The following is a 24,366-nucleotide window of genomic DNA, read 5'->3' as shown; positions in this document are numbered from 1 at the left end:
TGTGAACAAGAATAACTATATTCGTCCATATCAAATCATTTCATCTATAATATGATTTTTACACTTATAATTTTTTAATTATTTTAGAGGATTCCTAAATTTTTTAAATTAATATCATATTTAATAACTACTTTTACAGTGCAAATCTTCATACATATATATATAATAAGGGCTACTCCAAAAAAAATTCCTTATAATGAAAATTAAAAACTAAAATAAAAAAAATCTTAATTATGTCGAAATATATTACATATGGTATGTAAATTGATCGTTGAGAGATTCAAAAATATACAGTGAAGTCGTATTTTAAAAAACACTTACCGTTTGACGGAAAAAATCAAATTAAAAATGAAGGGGAAAGGTTGAGATTTTGTTTGGGAATGTGGACATTAGTCTAATGACTTGGACTAATATCTAAATTCTATTTTAAAGTTATTTTATATTTAATCATTTGGTTATATATATAATTAAATAAATTATAATTATAATAAAAAATTCAGTAGCAAAGAATTTATTTATTAAAAAAGTTATCACGTGTGAGCGGCGGGATAAGGTGGGACGGGCTGTAGATCAGTCCGCAAGGCGGGGATGAGGCATGGATTATACATCATCCTATGAGGAGGGGATAGAGATTAAAAATAAAGTTTTGCAAGGAGTAGAGTGGGGATGGAACAAATAATTTTTACGCCAGTGGGTATGAAATTTGATATCTCGGCCCCAGCCCAACCCGCCCCATTTTTAACGTAGGTTTCATCACAACTGAGACATTTAGAAAAAAGACCCTCAATGTCACTTTTTCCACACAAATGGCCCTCAATGTCACTATATATAAAATTTTGGCCCCAATTGTCATTTAATAACACTACCTCGTGTTACGTTTTTAAATATAAGGAATACGGTAATTCGTGTTCCTTTTAATACCTTTATTTAAAACTACTTCCTTTTTCTTCACTAACCTAGCCCGACACTTTAACACCAATTTCTCTCTGCAAACTCCCGTACTTTTACTCAGAGGTTTTTTCCGGTTTGTACTTTGATTATTAAATGGTTACTACGATCTCAAGACAGTACTGGATTATTACCCGAGCTTCATCTTCTTCATCATCAATTTAGGGTTTAAGGCACTTCTATTCTACTTACATTATGGATTTTAATGTATGTCTTTCTACTCCTATGTCTTTCTTTATTTGTTTCTTAAATTTATTCGACTTCAATTTGTTGATATGATTACGTGTTTATGTTGTTATTTTTTAGAAGATATGCTTCTGTTTTTAATAATGCCCACCATGTATTTGTACTATTGTATAAATGGGATGGTGATGAATTTTAAGGTTAATGTGCTTTGGCTTATGTACAAACAGGGACGGAACCTCTGTCCAAATTTCCAGTAAATAATACACGTTCAGTAGTAAACGTATGTTTTAATGTAATTGCCATCTATATTAGTTGTGCACGTCGACCATCCGACATCGGGTGGACATTGCAAGTATTAGTGGAAGAAACAATATTCTAAAAAAAGCACCTAACACTTCTCTACCCTGCAGCTATTTGTTAATTTGAATTAGTAATAATCTTTTTTTGCTTTGCGATCCCAGATCTCTTTCACTTTATCTTTATTCTGCATTCTAATAACATAGTGTTGAATCAATTCATTTTCTCCGTAGGTATCATGTTGAGAATAATCATCTACCTTTCGCGTTGTAGTGTAATCATTTGCAGTAGATGCATAGGTAGAATTAGGCTCACAAGTGCTAGTTGATAACTGTCAACGAGCGAGAGCTATGCTATTAGGTAGATAATTTGGTTCACCTACATTATCATATACGGACAGATAGAACAGAACAACCAAAGATGTTATATTCGGATATTCCTATATGTTAAACGCTAATAGACGAGACACACATGCTTTAATTATTTGCAAGTTAACATAAAATAAGTTGAGGCCTGTTTTATGGTATACTTGTATTTGGAAACTTTTTAGCATTTGGAATCTACATGATTGTGTTTAGTTTATCATGTACATAGTATGTACACTTGCTAATGTGTATGAGTACTTAATCAAATTGTGTCTAGCCGCCTTCAGTTTGGCTTATTCCGTGAACACAACTTACTGATATTGTTTAGATATACATGCACGCCCCTGACTCCCTTCATTATACTATTTATATTAAAGGTATCTCTGTACTCCCCGTCCATTTTCAGAGGAACCTGCTAATAATTGAGCAAGTTGGTACTTTTATATTCATATATATCATTCCATTAAATTATAAAGTATATAAATGATAAACCCCCTGAGACAGCAACCTTAAATTAATTTAGCTTACTAATCATGTCAAGCATTAGCTAGGCAATACCCTTCACGAGATTCTAAAACCCTTGATTCTGCCAACGATAAAATTGGATCAAATACTTCAACTGTACCGATCCAACTGAACTTTTGTTTAAGTAGTTGTTAAGGCTACATTTTTTTTTGTAATCTGGTCCCTACTAATTTGGTTAGCATACCCCATAAACATGGTTTCGTTAAACTAGGATTAAACAAGTGATTAAACAAGTGGTATGTTCAAACAAACGATGGGATTAGAATAGCGGAAACAAAAGATGGGATTAGAAAAGTGGTATGTCTAGCTGAGATATGTTTTGAATCTTGATAAGTGCCCTTTATCAGCTGAGAAATGATTCAAAATTACTATATCCCTGTAATATATTGAGCAGTATTTAAAATAGGAGTACTGGCCTTTAATTTTGTTACTATATGATCATATTTAGTTATTGTTTTCTTTTGTACATAGTTATCTATATTTGTTAGTACATTTTATATATATTGTGATTTCATTTGAACGTTCTACTAATATCTATTTGCAGGCAATTAATCCAGGACCTATTGATGATAGTCTTCTGCATCTTCAGCCCAAGCATAGGTCTGGAGAGATTTGGAGGTTAGGTGGTGGTGATGCTTTGAGATGTAGACGGTCTAATCCTAATAAGGATAGTATTGCATTGGACCGTCAGATGATTTCATTTTTATAGTCTTCTGGATTTTATGGTGTCGTTAGGGTTTCTGCATTACAGCTTGATTGGAGTTTATTATCCGCTTTGGTTGAGATGTGGAGGCCAGAACCTTCCATCTACCTATGGGAGAGGTGATTGTTACTCTTCAGGATGTTGATGTCCTTCTAGGCCTCCCCGTAGATGGGCGCGCTCTTATCGCTGATGATATCCCCGGGCATGGCGATGCTTTGCTTGACTTGGTTGCCTCTATATTTGGTACTGCACCTCCTTCGACTTTCTTTAATGGATCCAGGATTTCGTGTTCTTTCTTCTCCTCTCTTACTCCACGGATTCTTCCGGAGACTGCTTCATTAGATGAGGTTATGCATCGCATTAGGTGCTATATTGTTCATCTAATTGCTGGTGTGTTATGATACTTCTGGAGGCTATATTCATCTAATGTACCTTCCTTTTCTTCGGGACTTGGATTTATGTGGTGATTATGCTTGGGGAGCTGTTGTCCTTGCATTCTTGTACAGAGAGCTATGCAAGGGTTGCAAGATAGACAAAGAGGAGGTTACTGGATGTCTTTTGTTGCTTCCGTTATGGGTATGGGAGAGGTTGCTTACTCTTGCTTTGATCCCTAGAGACTCGCCATTACGTCATTTTTCTATTTTTGATGATCAGTTTGCGGGTCCACACGGAGACAGGTATGAAACCTTTTTTATGTTTTTAATTTTTATTTTAAATTCAAATCATAGTAACCATGCTTAATAAGTTGATGTAATAAACCTACTTTAACATGAATTCATTTTATAGGGTTCACCAATCCTAAAAATTGGATTTTAGATAGATTTAAATGTAATTAACACGAATAAACTTGATTTAAAACATTATTCAGTTAGGGTTTACGGATTAGGTTTTAGGGCCTTTAGGCCCTAAAACCTAGAGCGTAAACCCTAATAAGTTAAAGGGTTTAGGACCGTGAGGCCCTAAACCCTAGGAGCCGATGTTCATAAGTTAATGTAATAAACCTAATTTTACATTTTTTATTTTTCTAGGGTTCACCAATCCCTTAATTGGGTTTTAGAAAGATTTAAATGTAATTTACATTTGAATAAACTTGAATTAAAACATTATTGAGTTAGGGTTCATCAGTTAGCTATTAATGGTTATAATGTTGTTCGAGATTTCAAGTTGTATGGTTTTGACGCATTGTCGGTGGATGAGCGTAGAGTTAGAGAGATGGATGCGCGGCAGGATCCCGGTCATTATCCCAGACGTGGTAGAGGTCGAGGTCGAGATCGAGATCCAGGTCGAGGATGAGGAGCTGATGTACTTGATCAGATTGTTACAAATGTAGTTGGTGATGATCCTTATCCGTCATTTGATCTCCATTTGACGCCTACTCCACACCCTCCTCCCGAGCAGGTTTCTCCACACTCTCCTCCTGAGCAGCTGACTTCACACTCTCCTTCTGAGCAGCGTACTAGTGAGCATCATTCTACTGATATCATTCCGAAGAGACCGAGGGATCCTTATCCTTCATTTGATCTCCATCTGATGCCTACTCCTCCCACTCCTACTGAGCAGCCTACTCCACACTCTACTCATGAGCTGCATACTACTGACCATCCTTCTACTGATCGGCCTCCCCTTGTACGTCATCTTGACAGGCCTACTGAATGTTCAGCTATGGATCATTCCATTCATTCTTTTGATCTTGATACTGTTGTTGGGTCTTCTCAGATTTTCGAAGGTAGTAATGGAAGAAGAAAGTTTGGAGCTCAGTATCGACGTTCAAAGAGAGTTCGTAAGCCTCCACGTTGTGGGACTGATGGGGAGAAGTGTGGCAGAAAGTGACTTGTAAGTATTTTTTGCTTTTACTTGTTTGTAATCTTGTCATTTTATTAAGAACATGAAAAACATAGAAACATGTCTTGAAAGTAATCATTTCTCAAGTAGCTCATACCTTATTAATTTCAATCATTATAATAGGTACTTGAATAGTGATGGAAAGGTTACAATCCTGATGAGGTGGCCAGCTCTTCTAACATTAGCAAAGGAAATGATGGGTGATGCAACTAGTTTGAGTGATAGTTCATATGCAACTTTGTTTTTGCTAGTTTATGTTGTTAGTTCTGTTTTTGCTAGTTTATGATGTTTGTCTTTGCTGGAACTAGTGTTTTGTAGTGATAATATCGAAGTTATTTTGAATCTCAAGTGTGAAATGGAACTAGTGCTTTGTAGTAAAATGGAAGGTATTGGCATTAGCTTCGGTGTGTACTCATTTAGCTTTAAGCAATGATCTGGTGTTTTACTCAGTTTCTAGTCTGTGTTCTGCAATCTGTGTTATATAATTGTTGAACAGGGGTTGATTTTGTGATCAATTATATGCAATCAAGAAATCCCGACAAAAACATGATTGCAATCAGCGTTTTTGTCTTAACACATGACTTGAAATCACGTTTTTCCTGTTATAACATGTTTTCGAATAACGTTTTTTACATTTCAAACCTTTAAAACAAAAACTTTATTACAAACTCCGTAAGTATATGATTTTCTGATAAACATGATATCATGTTATATTTTTCAGTTTTAAAATACAAAACATCAAACTGCGTTTTATTATAAAACAAAAAATTTCTGTTTTTAAAATTTGAAACATTAACAGAACATCAAACTGCGTTTTACGTTCATAAAACGTGGCCTCGTGTTCCATTTTCAACATTTTGTACTTGTTACTGTTATGCCATAAACACGTACCTTAGATGATGTATATTAGACCAATAACATGATTTGAGCCTCCGTTTTTAATTTTTATTCCATACATAAAATATATGTATGTCCCGGGAGTACTCTACTGCTTCTTCTAAATAAAATCCAAAACCCTAGCACTTAAACATATAATATATGACACTTATATATATTTAATATACTGAAATTAAGTGTAATTTCGTAATGGCTTCGGGCTCGGGTTCGGGATTAAAATCGACATCCGTAATTGCGTGAATCTATATCGACGGTATATTCAACATACGCAATTAGATGGTTGTGTATATGATAAACCTGTTTCCAAGCATATTAAACTTGATAGTGGCATGCATTACCATAATTTATGTGATTTGGTGTTTTTGAAATTGAAAATTAATAAGGATAATTATCAATTAAAGTTGTATTTTAGAAGTCAAAATCCTAATGATATGAAATTCGGTATTGTGCCTCTTGATGATGATGATGATGTTGATTTAATGTTTGGAGTTATTCTTTTTAAAGGGACCTCCTTTCTTTGTGAAAATTTATATTGAAAAAATTTCCAATTTCCTATTAGTTGATAGTAGCTCTAAAGTTATCGAGAAGAGTACTAGTAGATGCTTCGAAGGGTATACTAGTAGTAGTAGTAAATATTTGGGGGGGGGCAAACGAGTAGTAGTCGAGGTGTGGATATTAATGATGTTGTTGATAGTGGAATAATGATCAGTAAATCCACACTTAATATTGTTTCTTTTGATGAGTCAATTATGGAGATGAGAGATGATGTGTCAACCCCCATGGATTTGAGGGAGGGTATGACATTTAATTTAAAAGAGTATTTGATTCATGTTGTGAATCAATTTCATATTGCTAGTCATCAAGAGTTTACCGTTACTAGATCAAGTGATTTAAATTGGCATGTTGCATGTAAGTTGAGGGAAGATGGTTGTGAGTGGAGTTTAAAGGCTAGGTTGAGAAAGGCACTTGGTAAATTTCAAATAATGAAAACTTTCGGGCCACACACATGTATGAGCACCACAATTACTCAAGACCACCATAACTTGTCCTCTTATGATATTGTGGAAATAATTAAGGAACAAATTGTAGTCGATCCTAGAATTAAAGAAAAAGTGTTAATGGCTACGGAGAAAAGTATGTTTGGTTATCTTCCAGGTAGAAAGAAAATTAGAAATACAAAGAAATTTGTGATAGATGAAGTGCATGGGTCTTGGGAAGGATCATATGAAGATCTTCCGTATTTGATGGAAGCATTGCAATCCTTTAATGTTGGTACAAAAGTTGATTGGCTTTTTAAAGAAAGTGAGTCAGGAGTACATGAGAATTTAGAGGTATAATTTTTTACAATATTAGTATTTCATTCTTTTTTGAATAAATTTAATTCTTATTCTTTTAGGTACAATCAAGTTAGGGTTTGCACTAATTAATGTTATAATATATGTTTGTAACAGAAAGTGACGTTCAAAATATTATTTTGGGCTTTTAAGCCCTGTATTGATGGATTTGAGCATTGCATCCCGGTCATTCACTTAGATGTCACCCACTTTTATGGTCCTTATCCCGGTGTACTATTGAGTGTTGTAGCAGTAGATGGTTTCAGTCACATTCTTCCATTGGCGTTTGCAATTATTGAATCTGAGAATGTTTCTAGTTGGGGGTGGTTTATGGATCGGTTGAGGAGATTCGTGGCAGGTAGGAGACATGACATTTGTATCATCTATAACAGACATGCTGGGATTATGGAAGCCATGCGGCAGACGGAATGGTGTGAGCCGTATAACCATCATAGGTTTTGCATTAGACATTTGTCTACAAATTTTGTTAATGCACATAGAAGACTGGGATTGAAGGATAGATTAGTTGATTTGGCTTCTCAGGTGCAAGAGAAGAAGTTTAAATATCTATGGGATCAAATGCTAATTGTGGAGCCTCGGGCGGAAGAATGGTTTACTGATAAACCATTGATGAAATGGACTTTGGCACATTATGGAGGGGGGAACGTTTTGGCATTATGACCACCAACCATGCCGAAAGTTGGAACAATGCGATTCTTGAAGCTAGAAGCCTTCCGATTAGTTCATTAGTTAGGTTTGTGTTTTCAAAGACCGTGGAGTATTTGATGAAAGGCGGGTTGAGATTGCAACCCAATCATCTAAAGGTCAAGTGTTCACAAAACATGCACACAAAATGTTGAGCCGATCGAACAAACGTGCTACAGGACATAATGTCACGGTATTTGACCGAGATTCTATGTTATTTCAAGTAGATACTAGGAGGGTTGGCCAAAAAGGAGTAAATAGGCATACCATGCGGTTGCAAGAAGGTATGTGTTCTTGTGGAAAGTGGAAAAACTATCGCATTCCATGTTCTCATTTGGTTGCATGTTGTGCCTATTTAAATATGAGTCATGAAAGGTTTGTTGGCGATTTTTATAGGTTGGAGAATGTTTCAAAGGTTTATAATGGTGTATTTGAACCAATATCAACCAAAGGGGATCATCGTTGGCCATCGGGAGTTGACATTCCAAAGTTGATGCATGACAAAGAAGTTGAGAAGAAGAAATTCCACACGATATAAGAATGCAATGGACTTTCAAGCATCGCGCGACAAGAATTAAAGCAATTTGACTATGGTTCTTATTTATTTCGAGAAAAATTATTAGATATTCAAAACTTTGTTTTAAATTATTGTTAAATTTGGAGACTTGTATTTGATTATTTATCTTCTAATTTGTGTTTTATTACTCATTTGTTACTTATTTAGTAGGCTGGTCCTCTTTTAAATCTTATTTTTAAAATTTGTTGAAAAAATAGGTAAGTCCTGGTCGCATTTTCAGTAAATACACGATATCGTCCTCCGTTTTTAGATTATCCCGGTAAATAACATAATCTCAAACCACGTTTTTGAATTGAAAACAAGAACGCTTGTTGCTTTTACCAATCAAAACATGTTTTCAAACAGCGTTTTTATTTTATTTTAAACTGCATTTTTATATTTTTCAACGGTATCGTATTTCAGAATTACATTCTTTCAAACTGCTTCTTTTGTATTATGTAGAATATACAAGTTTAAAATATGAACTCGTGTTGTGTTTTCATATTAAAATTAAACATATTAACATACAAAACATTCTTTGAAACTGCGTTTTATACATATTTAACAAAACTTGAAACAACGTTGTTAGGATACATACAATTTAAGTTTTAAGATGAAAACATGATCTTGTTTTGTGTTTTAATAGTTTAATAGAATTAACATATTTCGATTATATTAAACACAAATTCAGATCACGTTTAAAGTTTAAAATATACAATTTTTTTTTTAATTTAGCAAATAACAGATGTTCAAACAGCGTTTTTGTGAAAAACATGACCCACATTTACGTTTATGCTTTTAATATTGAAATACTTCTTTAAACGTAACACGCAATCGTGTGTTATATATTTAATTTTAAAAATTTCAGTTAAACGAAACGCGCATTTGCGTTTTCAAAATAAACACTAAAACATCATATCAAACTCCGTTTTGAAGTGACATTTGGGGTCATTTTATCCCAAAGTGACATTGAGGACCTTTTTGTCCCAAATAGTGACGTTTGGGGCCAAATGCCCGACATTTACAGAAGACTATCAGTTTTCTTATAAATTACATTAGTCGTGCAATTTAACTAAAAAAAAATTTATTATGGAACACCAGACTGAAGTTGGTGCGAGCCTAACCATTGTAGATAAGAGTAGAAATGCAGAACTGGAATTGATAAAATTCCACGAGTAAAATATAAATTACTTCATTACGATCGATCATGGTACGTGTTGTTACATTAAAAAAAAGCCCAACTAGGCAAAACGTGTAATACATCATAAATTGTAGTAGATATAGTTAGATGTTGATCTTACTAATTTTTAATACATGAAAGCATTCGAGATTAATAGATATACTTTCAACATGGAATTTTACTGATTCACGATTCACCTTCAATCCAAAAACAAGTTTTTCAGAGTAACAAGAACGTAAATCGATCCTGGATGTACAGTGGTTGAGCTCTTGTACCCTTCCTTGCCTCTTGTACCCTTCCTAGTAGTAAGTCAGGAGTTGGATTCCTCCATATCTGGTCCTTCGGTTGGCCGTGAACTGAAATTCTGTAATTATTTAAATTATAAAGTTGGTCAAATGCAATGGGAAACTCGAAAGGCATTGAATTGGCATTATGGGAAGGTTGGTCAGAAGGCCGGGCGCCAATTATTTGGCTTATTCAGATGATTTAAATTTTTATTGACAGGGTGGTTGATATCTAGTTGTGTCATTGTATTTGTACAGGAGAATAAGCAATCAAGTCTTAAAGACCAGGTCTTCTCATTAATTTATTTTCTTTTCATTATTATTTTTTTATTTGAGTTTACCAGCAAGTTTATCTCATTCATTGGTTGTTTTACCAAATCCATTTGTTTATTTAATGGTGTTTAGATTTGTAAGAAATTTTTGGACTTAGTCTAGTTGAACTTGAATAAATGCAACTTGGGTATCATCAAAAACTTGTTTTCATGGTTTCTGTCATTCAACATATGATATTTTGAAGTTTAGATTTTGCAGAGTAGTTTGAGAGCATTGTTCTTTCGAGTAAGATCAATTACGAGAAATTTAGATACTCAAGCGCTCAGTTTGAGAGTATTGATTGATCAGGAGACATGGGTCCGAGGTTCAAGGTCTGGATGCTGGTCATTTGCATTCAAATTTGTGTTATATCAGCTGTTACAAATCCTAATGATTGTAAGTCTGTCTGAATTTTCTGTTAAGATTACTATAATGTGGTTTTGCTTACATGTAGATTGCCCTATATTTTGCAATGTTTCTTGTAAATGAAATTGTTATAGTTTACTTAAGAAAAAAAAAAGAAAAATTCCTCTCAGTCTTTTGCTAGATTTAGGACTTGAATTAGTTATATTTAAGTTCATTCACTTTATAAAGAAACATGTATCACTGCATTTCTTTTTGAAGATATTTCATCCGATCAAACTCATTTACTAATAATTCCAGTTTTTACAAGAGTTGGTAACTTAACAATCCTTATAGTTCCACTCGAAGAGTTGTCAACTCGTTTTTTTTGCTAATTATAACTCAACTTTCTTAGTTAATTTACATTCTAGATCTGTAGATTTGTATGTTTCTGTACATAATTAAAGTTTTTCACTCTATGCTCAAACTGGAACACTCTGGCAACTGCACAGAGGAATCCCCACTTTCTTTTTCTGTGAAATCATCTTGCTTACAAACTGCAATTGTAACTAGAAAATTTAGAAATATACTTATGATGGCTTGCTTTAGTTTAAAACTAATCAAGTTAGGAATACTGGTGTTTGAATGAAGTTGGTTAAATTGTCTTTTGATGATTATGCAGTGGCAGCACTCAATGCGCTCAAGTCTAGCTGGAAGAAGTTGCCCCCCAATTGGAAAGGTGTTGATCCTTGTAATAGCAGTTGGGTAGGAGTTGTATGCAATAATACACGTGTTACCATCCTGTATGTCAATGGTTTGTCGATTAAGCTAGTATATCGTGTATTCGAGTTGTTTACTGCATTTCTCAGTATTAAGTTTAGCTGGATCATCTCCATTGCAGGAAATTAGCAGGCATGGGATTGGTTGGTACCTCTCTTACAGACGTTACATCGCTTTCTGAGTTAGTAAGATTGTAAGCTTTCTTCTAGCATCTTGCTACTTGATTTTTCTCTTTTATAATTTAGAGGTGTGATGGGATAATCAAACATATTACTAAGTTTTTAGTTCCTCTTCATTACAATATATGGTTAGAATCGGATACTTATTATTCATCAACGATCAATGTTCACGTGTAGGGATCTTTCCAATAATAAGGGACTAAAAGCAAATCTTCCTGCATCCATCGGAAACTTGAAGAAACTTGATACCCTGTAAAAAATGCTCAACGTTGCTTGTGTACTAATCAGATTTTGTTCTATAATTTATTTGTGAAGTTTTTCTTTTTTTATTAATGCAGAATGCTACTTGGATGTAGTTTGTTTGGCCAAATTCCAGATTCAATAGGGTCTCTCCAGAACCTAATCTATATGTAAGGATAACTCTGCCTTTCTATACAACATGTTGTCTGGTATTGCAGTAAGCATTTTGCCTGAGGTTACTCTAAAGACCAGTTCTCAAGTTTACAATGTAGTTCCATGACATTTTATAGTATTCTGAGACTCGTCTGCTGCATTTTTAACAGAGGTCTAAACAGTAACAGCTTTACTGGACCAATTCCACATTCCATTGGCAATTTATCTAAACTTTCATGGTTGGATTTAAGTGACAACAAGCTTAATGGGAGCCTTCCAGTCTCTAGTGAAATTGAACCTGGTTTGGACTTGTTACTTAAAGCAAGGCACTTGTATGTCATCTTGCTTCTTAGTAATACAATAAAATTTTATCTCTTTAAAATGGTTCCAGTTCTTGATTGTAGATTCATATTTTACTGTTCAGTCATTTTTCAAAGAATCAATTATCTGGAGACATCCAGACTCAACTTTTTAGCTCAAAGATGCAGCTGCTGCATGTGTAAGTACACTGGACCTCCCAATAATAGATAAGTAGGTTTAAAATGTTTTTGTTAGTTCATCTGAGAAAGTGTCCTTTTTTATTATAATTTTTCTCTTGAAATGTAAGCAATTGTCTGACCCATTCTAATAAACATCTCTAACCGTGAAAGATGGATCTACAACTCAGTGTAAACTCTTCTCAATGCTGACTTGAAGTGAAAGTTAGAATCTGTTCTTTGTTTAACATTGTGAGTTAGTAGCTTGAGGTTCTCCAAATAATAATTAACCTGTCATTTCTTAAAAGATTGGCTGCACGTGTTTTTATTGGCTTGCGAAACCATGTTGTTGACATTCTCAAAATTAATATAAAGTGTAAATGCACCACCAAATCATTATTTAACTTCACAAGTGTGTGAAATTTGTTGAGCTGGTTCTTAACCGACAATAAGGGCATTGACTCTGAGGAATCATCAGGTTAGCCTTTGCCTACATGCAAATGCACCAGTACCACTACCATTGTACTAAAAACTGATACAGATCAGTAAGCATGGAATATTTTTGTGTGTGCCTCTGCGACTCTGCTGATACATAATCAACATGCTCTGACCAAAGGTGTCTCGTTAATTGCACTAGCTGAATGCTAAATTTTAATATGGTTGTTGTTTTTAGCTTTTATGCAATAGATTGATATATACCTGTTACCTGATGCCAAATTGCTGAGGAATTGGACTTGCTGAAAATTCAAAACTCTTATAGATTGAAAGTCACCGTGGACAGTATATAATTAGAGTCACTTCATCTTCTAACAGAGTTTTGGATGAGAACAATTTCACCGGCAGAATCCCTAACACATTAGGATTGGTGAAGACGCTGAAAACAGTGTGAGTACTGTTGTTAGATACTTGATCTCAATATAAACAACACTGTGCATTTTTCTTAGTATCATAATTGATGCTTCTTTTTCTTTCTTTTTTTTTTGTGTACAGACGCCTGGATAGGAATCGTTTGACTGGTCCAGTCCCTGAAACACTCAGCAATCTTGCCAACGTCAATGAGCTGTATGTTTATGAAACAATCTGATGGTAAAGAAAATTCCGATTCAAAATTTGACATGTATGGTTGATTAATAATTTTCAGGTTTTTATCCAACAATAATCTGGATGGACCTTTTCCTAATCTCACTGGGATGCCCTCACTTAACTATTTGTAAGTTGGTGCAAAATAATATGTACAGACTATATTTAGATGAAATTTGTGCCTTATAAGTACCTCTGCGGATGGCACTAGATTTTTTTCAAGGAAGACGGATCTGAACTACTCCTCAATGGCATCACCTGACATCAATAGAACTTTTTTTACTTCACTTCTTACTATGATCTCATTTGCAGGGACTTGAGCAATAACAGTTTTAATCCCGGAGATGTTCCAACATGGGTACCAAACCTCCAGAACTTGACAACATTGTACAGTTCTATCTCCTAACACGCATTTATACAGTTTATTGCTCTCATGAAGTGACAAACAAAGCACACGTAAATAGACTTGTCAGCTGAAAACTCTGATTTATGATTGCTTTTGCTGCACATGACCACATCTTCTTTGTAATTAATAAAATTTTAGAAAAGTTACTAAAGCTCCCGAGCATGTGCCACAACTTCAAAGTAATTTTTGCTGAATATCCTAGTGTAGTTTTTTCCGTTTGTGTGACTGTTTGATATGTTAAGTCATACGTCTTATAGTCTTGACAGGTAATGCTATTAGAGGAACCGGTTTAATGTTGTTTCTGTTGCATCTTCTTAAATACTATGGAGAACTATGATTACCAAAAAAATGAACTCCTTAAATCTTTTACTGAAAGGTTGTTGGAGAACACGCAGCTTCAAGGAGAAATTCCATCCGACCTATTTGGCCTTCGTCGATTGGAGACTGTGTAAGAAATCAGCATAACTTTGAACTTGTTTCTGAACAAACAAACCATGTCATTAACTTCAGTGCTAAAAGAAGAAAGTTTATGTATGTGAAATTTAAGAAATGTGAACATGATGTTACTGTTTTGAATGTGTTGACAGTGTGCTAAGTAACAACAACCTGAGTGGAACACTGGATATTGGCAGTGGTTACAACAGTAACTTGACACTTATATTAGATAACAATTCCATTACAGGCTTTCAACAAGGAGCTCAATACAACTTAAACTTAACGTAAGCCTGTCTTTCATTATCTATTACAGGATTATTTGCATTTGAAATTATTTTCTAAATTTTAGTTCTGATAATCTTCTATTCTCTTATTTCAAACAGACTAGACGACAATCCGATATGTAGGGGCACAGGAGCTAGAGGCAACTACTGCACCAAAATTCAATTATTCGTACCATCAAGTAGTTGTTTTCCTGTGGTCTGCAGTTCAGATAATGTTAACGGAATAAATTGTCGACGTGTGAACACAGACTTGAAGCCCTATACAGGAACCATAAATTTCTTTGCATTTTCCTTTTCCGATTTGGGAAGTTCCATTTATTATGAATCACTTGCACAGTCTATTATGTCAGCTTTCTCAATCAGTAACCTTCCAGTAAATTCAGTTTCTCTTTGTGATTCATTTATTGATCAATCTTCTCACCTTCAAGTCAAAATTCAAGTATTCCCTTCCGGTGGAAATTCTTTTAATAGAACAGGAGTCATTGACGTTGGTAACACACTCAACCGCCAACTTTTTCCTCTCGGTGCTTATTTTGGACCTTTCGCTTTTATTCATGATATCTACGAGTTTCCAGGTAAAGATGAATGTTTATGTTGTAGAATATGAACCTAAAAACAATGGTGCCGCATATACATCTTACAAAAACAAAAGAAATAGTATCGTATACTAGTTTTTTTTGGTTTATTAGAATAATTCATGTTATGAATTTACAGGAGAAAACAAGTCATCAAATGCAGGCCTTATTGTTGGAGCTACAATAGGCTCACTAGTTTTCGTATTATTAATCTGTGCTGGTCTGTATACTTTCGTTATGAAGAAGAGAGTCAAGGAAGCAACTAGAAATAGCAGCCCTTTTGGTAACAAATTATACCTAATCTTCAGTATTGAAATCTATATGATTATGCCTAGTTGTGATTCTAGTAAACCATCTTTAATTCATTACTGTCTTGCTAATGCAGCATCATGGAACGCTGATAACAGAAGTGGTGGTGTTCCTCAGCTGCAAGGTGCCAAATGGATATCCTTTGAAGAACTTCAGAAATGTACTAACAATTTCTCAGACGAAAGCGTCATTGGTTCTGGTGGATACGGAAAGGTTTTCTTTTCCTTTTGCATTTGATCCTTTTTCATCTTATTGCCTGTGCTTTCACCTTTCCATTAAAATTAATGATAGTACTAAATTATGTAAGAATTTACCCAAGTAGATATCGAAACCTTAGGTAGCTAGCTGACAGACCGTGTTTAATTGATACCAGCAAGCTGACTATTTAGCAGTTAAATATTTGGTTAAGTGTGAAACTGAACGTAGTTGGCCATAACACTTATTCACCCACCTTGAGGTGTGCATTTTCAGATAAGATGATTGAAAAACTTGCTGATGCTAGAAACTTGTTCACTGAATACAACTTACACTTTTTATAAACAAGATGGAGACCGACTTTTCTAACCCTTTAAGGTTTGTATGGGAGATTGGGGAGGGAAGAGTTAGGTTAGGTTGGTAAGGGTCAGATTGGGTTGAACAGTAATTGGGTTCAATTTATTCAAGTGACAGTACTGTACTTGTCATTGTCGTACATCCTTAGAAACAACTATTAGAGCCTAACCTATCTTTGAGGAACTTTAAGAGAGTAGTACGGCTTATTAAGTAACCAATCGCACTAAAATCTTAAGGTGTTAGAGGATGGTCCTAATATATCATATACTATTTAACACTCCTCCTCAATCGTAAGTAACCGGTCACTCTAAAACCCTAAGGTTGTAGAGGATGACCCGAACATGATCATATACTCTTTAACACATCTCAGTTTGTCCTGGATTTTGATTTTCTGGCTATTGAATTTTGATTAAAACAGTATATTACATATTCTAATATAAAATATGATGGATCTTATTGTTGACAATGTACTAATACTGGCTATGTTACGTTGCAGGTTTACAAAGGACAGTTAACCAGCGGAGAAGTAGTGGCCATCAAAAGAGCTCAACAGGGATCACTACAGGGCGCTCATGAATTCAAAACAGAGATTGAGTTATTATCAAGAATTCATCATAAAAATGTTGTCAGCCTTGTTGGTTTCTGTTATGAGCAAGGAGAACAGATTCTCATCTATGAGTTTATCTCGAATGGTACATTGAAGCAAAATCTTTCAGGTATTTGTGCTGAGTTACATCACGCTCCATAACTGTCACTACTATCTTCTCCCCTGTAAGAAACGAATCTGTAGTACTATGATAAATCTCACCATGCATGTCCGTTATTTGACAAACTTCCCACTTTGTTCAAAGGTGTACATGAATTGTTATAACCTCAAAAACCTGATGGATTATTCATCCCCTCCAAGCGTAATAGTAGTCTCAGACCATTCTGCGAACTTAGTGATGGGATCGAAGTGCAGGATCTATAACAAATATTGAAAGTTATAAAATGAAAATAAGATCTTCAACTCATGCTGTATTGTCAAGTCTGACATAATCTGTGCAGGGGAATTGAGAATCAGACTGGAATGGATGCAGAGGATAAAAATTACACTAGATTCAGCGAGAGGGCTGGCATACATGCATGAGCTGGCCAATCCTCCAATCATACATCGCGACATCAAGTCAACTAACATATTGTTGGATGATAAATTGAATGCGAAGGTTGCTGACTTTGGCATATCGAAACCTGTGAGTGATGTTGCCAAGGGATATATTACAACGCAGGTTAAAGGGACAATGGTCAGTACCTTTTAACCTTCAAGACTCATTATCGAAAGAAAACACCTTAAATACGAACTTTAATATATGAAATCATAGGGATAGCCTGATGGCACATTTTCTCTCCACCCCCATGACAAATCATGTGTCTGGATCATCTGCCTCTCAGTATATTAAAGTTTAATGTATCGATAAGTAATTATTTACCAAATATTTTTTCATTATTACTGATAAAATAAAATTTGAATGCAGGGGTACATGGATCCTGAATATTACATGACTAATCAGTTGACTGAGAAAAGTGATGTATATAGCTTTGGAATTGTAATGTTGGAGTTAGTAACTGCAAGAGCTCCTATCCAGAATAACAAGCATATTGCAGGAGAAGTCAAGGCAGCCCTCGGAAATTTTCAAAATATTCTTGATGTAAAACTAGGTTTAGCCTCATCACTTGGAGGATTGGAAAAATACGTTACTTTGGCAATGAAGTGTGTCAAAGAAACAGGAGCCGAAAGGCCTACAATGAGTGAGGTTGTGAGAGAGATGGAGAACATAATGCAGCTAGCAACTCCAGACCTTGACACTGAATCTTATTCAACTTCCTCAATTCACGACACAGGCGGTGACCAGGATCTCTACCATCCATACGACGATGATGCCTTTGATCGTAGCAGAACTTCAGTACCTTTTGGGACAGAGGTCAGGTGATAACTTTGCCTTGCATCAAGAAATCAGAATCAGTTGCATTGAGTTATCCCTGCAATGCATACCATTCTCATTACAAGTCTTGGATATACTATCAATAGTGAAGTACCAATGTTTATACAATGTACATGAGATTTGTTATTCAACAAGTTGTTCCATGAAACAAGGTGTTTCAACTCACATTTTTGATTGATTGGTTTGGATTTTAATATAAAACTTTATGTGCTAGGAGTAATTCTCATGTAACACCAATTCACAAGCAGCTCTGTATATGTTTTAGTATACTAAATAAAGAGTTCAAATTTATTAGCGAAAATGTTCTGATTCTCATTTCCAATTTTTACAACTGTTTATTGACATATCAATAGTGATTAGTAAATGTAAAATTATACGAACCAGTGTCCTTCCCACCATAGCAAGCACCAAGTGAGAGGACAAGTGCTTTTCGTAAAATCTAAAAATGTGGACAAACCGCCCAGTTAGTGATTGACTTGTGGTTGTGGGTAGAAAATACGTACATGCACAAAGACTTTCGTTCCCGGGAGCACTCATGGACGCACACCCATTAACAAAAGTGGGTGTTTGCTGAATTTGTTGATGTAAAAGGCCAAAAGGGTCACTATAAAACTAATCATTATTTATCGAACGTCGATAAAATATGAGAATCCGAATAAAGCACTATTTTTATGTGCATCAATAAATTATAATTGTTTGGAATATATTTTGGGCTATTTATTCAAATTTACAGTCGAAATAGGGACTTTCGTCCCGATTTTCGTAAAAACTCGGGATTTGACCTGAGTTATATATGTTTTCAGAGTCTACTCTTAAAAATTTGGCATCTCAAGTTATCGGAGGTAGGGGCACGAAACATGGTAGTATTACCCCATAATGGTATAGGTTCGGAGGTGGGGACACGAAACCAACTAATATTATTCCATAGAGGTACGATCTTAGACCTATAGGCTATTTGTTCAAGAATGATAAAAACAAATTTAGCCTATTTTTACATAAAATTAACAAAATTGACCAATTTCTGAAAAGTTTGTCAACTTTAACCGATGGGATGTGATACCCAACTGTCAGTAAGGTATTAACTTTATATGAGATACCCAACTGTCAGTGCAGTTCTCATATATGAAATATTCAACTACCAGTTCTCATATATGAAATATTCAACTACCAGTGAAGTATCTTATATAAATTGAGATACTCAATTGAGAGTGGAGTGTTCAATTGGCAAAATTGACCACTTTTTTCAGAATTGCTATTTTTGTTAATTTTTTTTAAAAATGGGCTATTTTTATCATTTTTTCAGTTTATAACACCCCGTTCCAAATATAAGTTACAAGACTAATGTTCAATTATATGATAAAGTGTTAATATTATATGAACCAACAAATTATGATATTTGAGACTTAGATTCAAAATCGGGACTTGACCTAATTTTTGACAAAGGCGCTGTTACATTATTTGAAATATAAAATTTAAATTCCGAAATTACAATCGATTTGAATATGTGAGATTTCAAACTAAAAAACCCTTCAATGTCATTATAATTTCATGAAATAAACTGCCTTCACTAATACACATTGGATTACAAGAAAAATCTACTTTGTTTAATTTACTTTGTAAATATTTAAATCAGAAAATGTGGGCTCAATTTCAAATGTACACGACCTTATGCATCATTATTCGTACTCCATTATATTGTATTTTAAAGAAATGAATCAACTAACAAAATAAAACAAAGTTGGAAGGGAAAACAATAATTTTAAGTTATTTCTTCCTTTCATTGCTCATATTATAACTGATATAACAAAAAACATGAAAATCGTAATACATACTTTACTTCTGGTTAAGTAACATTGTAGGTGATCAGAATCAAAACTTTGGACAATGAACCTATGTAAATCATTTCCCTTGTTTTAAAGGTGACCAAAAATTAAAACCATGATAGTATAGTAGGATGATCACGATAATTCCGTATCACAATGTTATCACTGAAAGAATTTTCAGTTAATACCTAAATTATAATTTAATGATTTTTTGAATACCAAGATTTGCATCAATATATCATCTGTCCTCTTTTATAAAAGTATTCTCAGGATTAAATACTAACGTTTTTATACAAACAAACGCTTTTATAATAACACAACGATAGATGCAAATATTGGTAGAAATTTTGAAATTGAAAAGGTCATTATGTCTGGTTAAATTATATACTGACTACCTGCAGATAATCAAACTGTTTTTAAAAACAAGATTTCTAGCTAAACCTATATAATACTCTGCTTAATTTAATTTTACATGAATCGAGATTCGATCACAACATACATTTTCTTTTGTGTGAACCAAATTACATTGATACATGACTAATACTTTCAGCAGTGATTTCAAGGAGAAACAAAATAATACCACACTTTCTTTATTCCACACTTGCTTTATGAAGATCATGTTGAATTGAACAAGCTTGTGCTTGCTTTTGCAAATTTTTAATTATCATAACCAGTTTAGTGTTGAGACGATTTACAAAGAACTTGGGCAACCATCCTGCAGGATCCAACTGTAAATTAAAAATAATAATCTTTTTCATTAGTCTTGAAAAAACGAAAGTGAATGAACCATATTGTATGCAGGCTTTTAAAGCTCTGATTACCTGAACAACATATGTGACCATACAAGAGTCATCATCAAGCTTTTCGACAACCCATCCAGACTGCAGTAACAATCCTCTTATCGCGTTGTTTTGTTTTGGATGCAGCCCTGCTGCTATCTCCTTCGGAAGTGATGCTACTGCAACCACCTGCAGATGCATTTAGGAAATAGTGAGTTCTTCATCTGTAGTATGCAATAACTTTAAATGTAACTGTTTTTGAGTTTGAGGTGAAGTTTTTCGGTAAACTTACCAGTGTGCCATCATCCATGGTTTCACGTCGCTCATAGACGATGAATTCTCTGTTCCTAAAAAGAGGCTTGGAGCTCTCGCCAAATCTTAGTCTTATAATGCTCAGATTATCTTCAAGGTCTTTAATATACCTGGCTTCTACCAGATCAGCATCCCATTGCTGGTTCAAAAAACATTAGCTTGTTAGAACAAAATGCTTCATATATGACAAGAGCTTGTAAATTTTACTAGTCAAAAGACTAAATGAGTAGTTTCTTTTAACAAACATATCAACTTGACAACCAAGTTTTGTCATTTCCAACGAATATATAGATTTAAAATATGCAAACATGCCAGGACAAAAGTTTTCTTTTTACTCTGTTGCAGGCTTGCAGTAGTAAAGAATTTTATATTAATGGAATGTGCTAAGGTACCAGTACTTTTCATTACCAAACTAACCATTAAAGAACACACATAAATCTCTGTCACCATCAATTAATTAATTGTCTATAAATCTACTATGTATGTCAGAGTAAGAACTCGAAATTCTGAAAATAGAATATAAAGAAAACACGAGAACAGACATGCCTTTGCAGCATCAATGGCATTAGCCACTGTGATGAATTGTTGTGGGGAGACTGAAGTGAGTAACCAGCGACTCCTGAAAGTGTCAAAGGAGCCAGATCGTCGTTTTGATATTTCAACTCCGTTATCAAATGCAAGTAATTTCCATCCATCATTTTCATTTCCAACACTTTTACAGTCGGAAGCTGATAAAAGTTCTTGAATGCAGCTCTCACTCGCAAAATGGACGTACCTTCTCAATGAATCGTCACTTATAGACCTTTTCAATCATAAAGCAATTATTACAAACCAGAATAAAACTTCCCTATATAATAGACTATCAATAATGATACATCTAATGAATGAACGTTAATTAACAAAAGAGAGTGGCAAGAGATCATAACACACGTACCATGATCGATTGCAGGGTGCTGGACAAGTGCTCATTGTTGTCTGTATGCTAATGAAACAATGTAGAGAAAAGGAGTTTTATAGATATCATAGATGTCTATATGTGTGTATATATAAGATGGAGGAGAGAAATGTAGAGAAAATATAACACTAGATTGCTTTGTGAGGCATGATGTGAAGGCAAGTGAAATAAACCAGTGGGCCAAAATGATTTAAGCACATGGAAAGCCAGAAGTCCCTCCATGATTAGAAGATGCACATCTTTATATCCCTCCCTTTCTTTCTTTTGCTCTCTTTCTCAATAGCCACCCAACACTCCATGTGCATTATCTTCCCCCACCTCAACTCTTGCAGTTGTTTAAGAAGAAGAATCTTTCTTTCATGCCCTGATAAGCATTTAATTAAGTTAACTACAATTGAACAGATAAAGACTAACAATTAAAAGCCAGGTAATAGAGTTTGCAGAACATTATAGTTTACCTAAACTTGCCTAGGAATGGGTGACAAGAACATAATCGAACACCCCCACTCCGTCCCCCATCACGTGCTGATGAACATATCCAAGCCAGTTCAACTTCTGTTTCTTCTAGAGCTCTGCCTTCCATTTTTAAAGATCTATCTGTAATTTTGTGTATTAAACTACATGTATATATTAATCGTAACCCGAGTTTGGAGTATTCTGTTACTTGTCGTCGAGTTGCAGGACATGGTCTTGCACAAGCTACAAGGTAGCATCCAATTTCAGTACAAAGACCATTTTTAATTGGATGCTCAAAATTGAAGTACATACTATGATCTCTGTTAAACTACACTACTGAGTACTGACCTGTACAAAGTTGTTAAGAGAGATAGGTGAAAATATTTAATTCATGTTGTTTTTACTGATAAATATATAGAAGATAACTATTTTCACAGAGAAACCCACACATGTAATACCTATAAGAAATTTGCACGATTTCTGCGCAAAGAAGTCTTCTAAGTTTTAAGGCTCTCTACTGGCTCCCTAACATCCTCAACTGGGATATAGACCAGTCATGATCAAAAAATCTATTCACATCATCTTTGCGAGCAACCAAAGTCTTGATCAAACAACCTCTTCACATCATCTTTGCGCAACCAAAGACTAACAAAAATTCAACCTAATATAAGGACTTGACATAAAGAAATGAAATCCGAGGAAAGCCTATTCTAATATAATTATAGCTCAGAACAGATAATAAATTTAGTCAGTTCACACCCCAAATGGTTTAAGTCAGGACACAAATATACAGAAATCAGTAATAAAATTCTCAGTGTCTGCAACTTTCATGTTCAATGGTAATCAACTATGTCAGTCACTGCATCTAGACAGTATTACCCACCTTCTTTATTTTTCTAAGGCCATGACATAAACACAGTCCACTCATAACTTGGTCTTCCACAATATTCTGCAGGACATTATATTCTACGTTATTGCAACTATGTCATATAGAAAGATTAAAACACCATATATGATACATCTTTTTTCGATTTTTTCTCTCGCTAACATCTGAGCTGCATAATTATCATCAAGCAATGTATTACTTATCTACATCTTTTCATAAAGCCATTTGGATGATTCATACTCAATCAACTTGGGTCATCTGAATAGACTTGACAGATATATAACTTTTTAACTATCTTTCGGTCTTGGGAATAGCGAAAAAGGCACATAAACAAACTTCACATACACCTCCGAAGTTCCAGTGGGACAACAGACTAACATCTAAACTTAAAGCTTCAGCAAGGTGATGTCGAAAGCAATCCACCAACATAGATGATGCGCAATAACTGAAAAGGAATCTACTATCAGTTGGCCTATGACTTACATGTGGAGTTTATGAACTGTAAACAAAAGATGGTTTCAGACAGTAGTGGAGGCTGTGGAGCTGCTTGATAATTGCTAGAGCACTAAATATGCCAAAGGAACATGGGTCTACATACGACCCTTCTTAAGAAACTATAATTTTAACAGGAAGGGTCCGCTCGAGTAGGGTGTATCGTCCACTTATACAATTGTAGACGATGCTTAATATGGAGGATAAAGTTGTGTGTTTCCATAATCACATGACAGGAAAAGTTATAACTTTCATAAAATTGCAACTGGCATTCAACGGTTTACTACTATCAGTCATTCTACTTTAGCTTCGCATCCAATGACAAGATGCATCTCCTACGATTTTCACCCGTTAAATTTCCAATTTCTAGTCCACACTTCAAGTCCGTGCTCATTTCTTTCCATCACATGTAATGTAGTTTTCCCAGTTTTTCAAATACAAGCAGAATTCAGTAACACCCGTGCTGAGCTACAAATTTCCGAGGAATTCTAAGAACACTACAATTTATAATTATTATTATTAACTCCTAGATGGTTCACGTGATTTACAGGCTATTGCGTGAGCCCATGTGGTTTACCCAGTGCGCACCCGAAGGGTAGCGTCTGCGGGTTCCCTACGGAAAAAACCTCCTACAAACTTGTTAACTTTTTCTCAAAGCACTTTCTCCAAATCAGTTTCTCACAAACTGGCCTTTCTGATTAATCGAAACTAAGAGGCAGAATTTCTAGACAGAGCA

General features: G+C 34.7%; 4 protein-coding genes and 1 long non-coding RNA gene across 7 annotated transcripts; 4 read left to right on the top strand and 1 right to left on the bottom strand.

Moving 5' to 3' along the window:
* Positions 1 to 954: 954 nt before the first annotated feature.
* LOC141720367 (uncharacterized) lies at positions 955 to 5,266 on the top strand. The gene is made up of 3 exons (XR_012574278.1): positions 955 to 1,155; positions 2,866 to 4,857; positions 4,990 to 5,266. It is a non-coding gene; the product is annotated as an uncharacterized LOC141720367 (long non-coding RNA).
* A 1,246-nt stretch (positions 5,267 to 6,512) lies between these two features.
* LOC141696334 (uncharacterized) lies at positions 6,513 to 7,778 on the top strand. The gene is made up of 2 exons (XM_074500505.1): positions 6,513 to 7,094; positions 7,215 to 7,778. Exons 1-2 carry the CDS (start codon positions 6,513 to 6,515, stop codon positions 7,776 to 7,778), a joined length of 1,146 nt encoding a protein of 381 aa, XP_074356606.1.
* Positions 7,779 to 7,950: 172 nt separating this feature from the next.
* On the top strand, positions 7,951 to 8,340 carry LOC141696271 (uncharacterized). The gene has a single exon (XM_074500451.1). It carries the CDS (start codon positions 7,951 to 7,953, stop codon positions 8,338 to 8,340), a length of 390 nt encoding a protein of 129 aa, XP_074356552.1.
* A 1,358-nt stretch (positions 8,341 to 9,698) lies between these two features.
* On the top strand, positions 9,699 to 18,221 carry LOC141665604 (leucine-rich repeat receptor protein kinase HPCA1-like). 2 transcript variants are annotated; one of them, XM_074471596.1, is made up of 20 exons: positions 9,699 to 10,110; positions 10,354 to 10,530; positions 11,159 to 11,279; positions 11,378 to 11,449; positions 11,613 to 11,687; positions 11,774 to 11,845; positions 11,999 to 12,160; positions 12,253 to 12,327; positions 13,118 to 13,189; positions 13,295 to 13,366; positions 13,446 to 13,514; positions 13,697 to 13,771; positions 14,167 to 14,238; positions 14,378 to 14,509; positions 14,609 to 15,084; positions 15,224 to 15,367; positions 15,470 to 15,606; positions 16,442 to 16,661; positions 16,993 to 17,228; positions 17,460 to 18,221. In XM_074471596.1, exons 2-20 carry the CDS (start codon positions 10,449 to 10,451, stop codon positions 17,913 to 17,915), a joined length of 2,820 nt encoding a protein of 939 aa, XP_074327697.1. In that variant the 5' UTR covers positions 9,699 to 10,110; positions 10,354 to 10,448; the 3' UTR covers positions 17,916 to 18,221. The 2 variants fall into 2 exon arrangements, with proteins under 2 accessions (XP_074327697.1, XP_074327694.1); XM_074471593.1 differs by lacking the exon at positions 9,699 to 10,110 and having other exon boundaries at positions 10,152 to 10,530.
* Positions 18,222 to 20,087: 1,866 nt separating this feature from the next.
* On the bottom strand, positions 20,088 to 22,594 carry LOC141665593 (uncharacterized). 2 transcript variants are annotated; one of them, XM_074471587.1, is made up of 6 exons: positions 22,255 to 22,594; positions 21,776 to 22,160; positions 21,388 to 21,643; positions 20,822 to 20,980; positions 20,572 to 20,718; positions 20,088 to 20,465 (listed from the first exon to the last, which is right to left on the bottom strand). In XM_074471587.1, exons 2-6 carry the CDS (start codon positions 21,808 to 21,810, stop codon positions 20,442 to 20,444), a joined length of 621 nt encoding a protein of 206 aa, XP_074327688.1. In that variant the 5' UTR covers positions 21,811 to 22,160; positions 22,255 to 22,594; the 3' UTR covers positions 20,088 to 20,441. The 2 variants fall into 2 exon arrangements, with proteins under 2 accessions (XP_074327688.1, XP_074327684.1); XM_074471583.1 differs by having other exon boundaries at positions 20,088 to 20,478; positions 22,255 to 22,577.
* Between the last annotated feature and the right edge of the window lie 1,772 nt (positions 22,595 to 24,366).

This window comes from Apium graveolens, chromosome 1 (genome assembly GCF_009905375.1).
Source record: "Apium graveolens cultivar Ventura chromosome 1, ASM990537v1, whole genome shotgun sequence".
Classification (NCBI taxonomy): domain Eukaryota; kingdom Viridiplantae; phylum Streptophyta; class Magnoliopsida; order Apiales; family Apiaceae; genus Apium; species Apium graveolens.
Note: the sequence above shows the minus strand (reverse complement) of the source record. Positions and strands in the feature narration are given on the sequence as shown.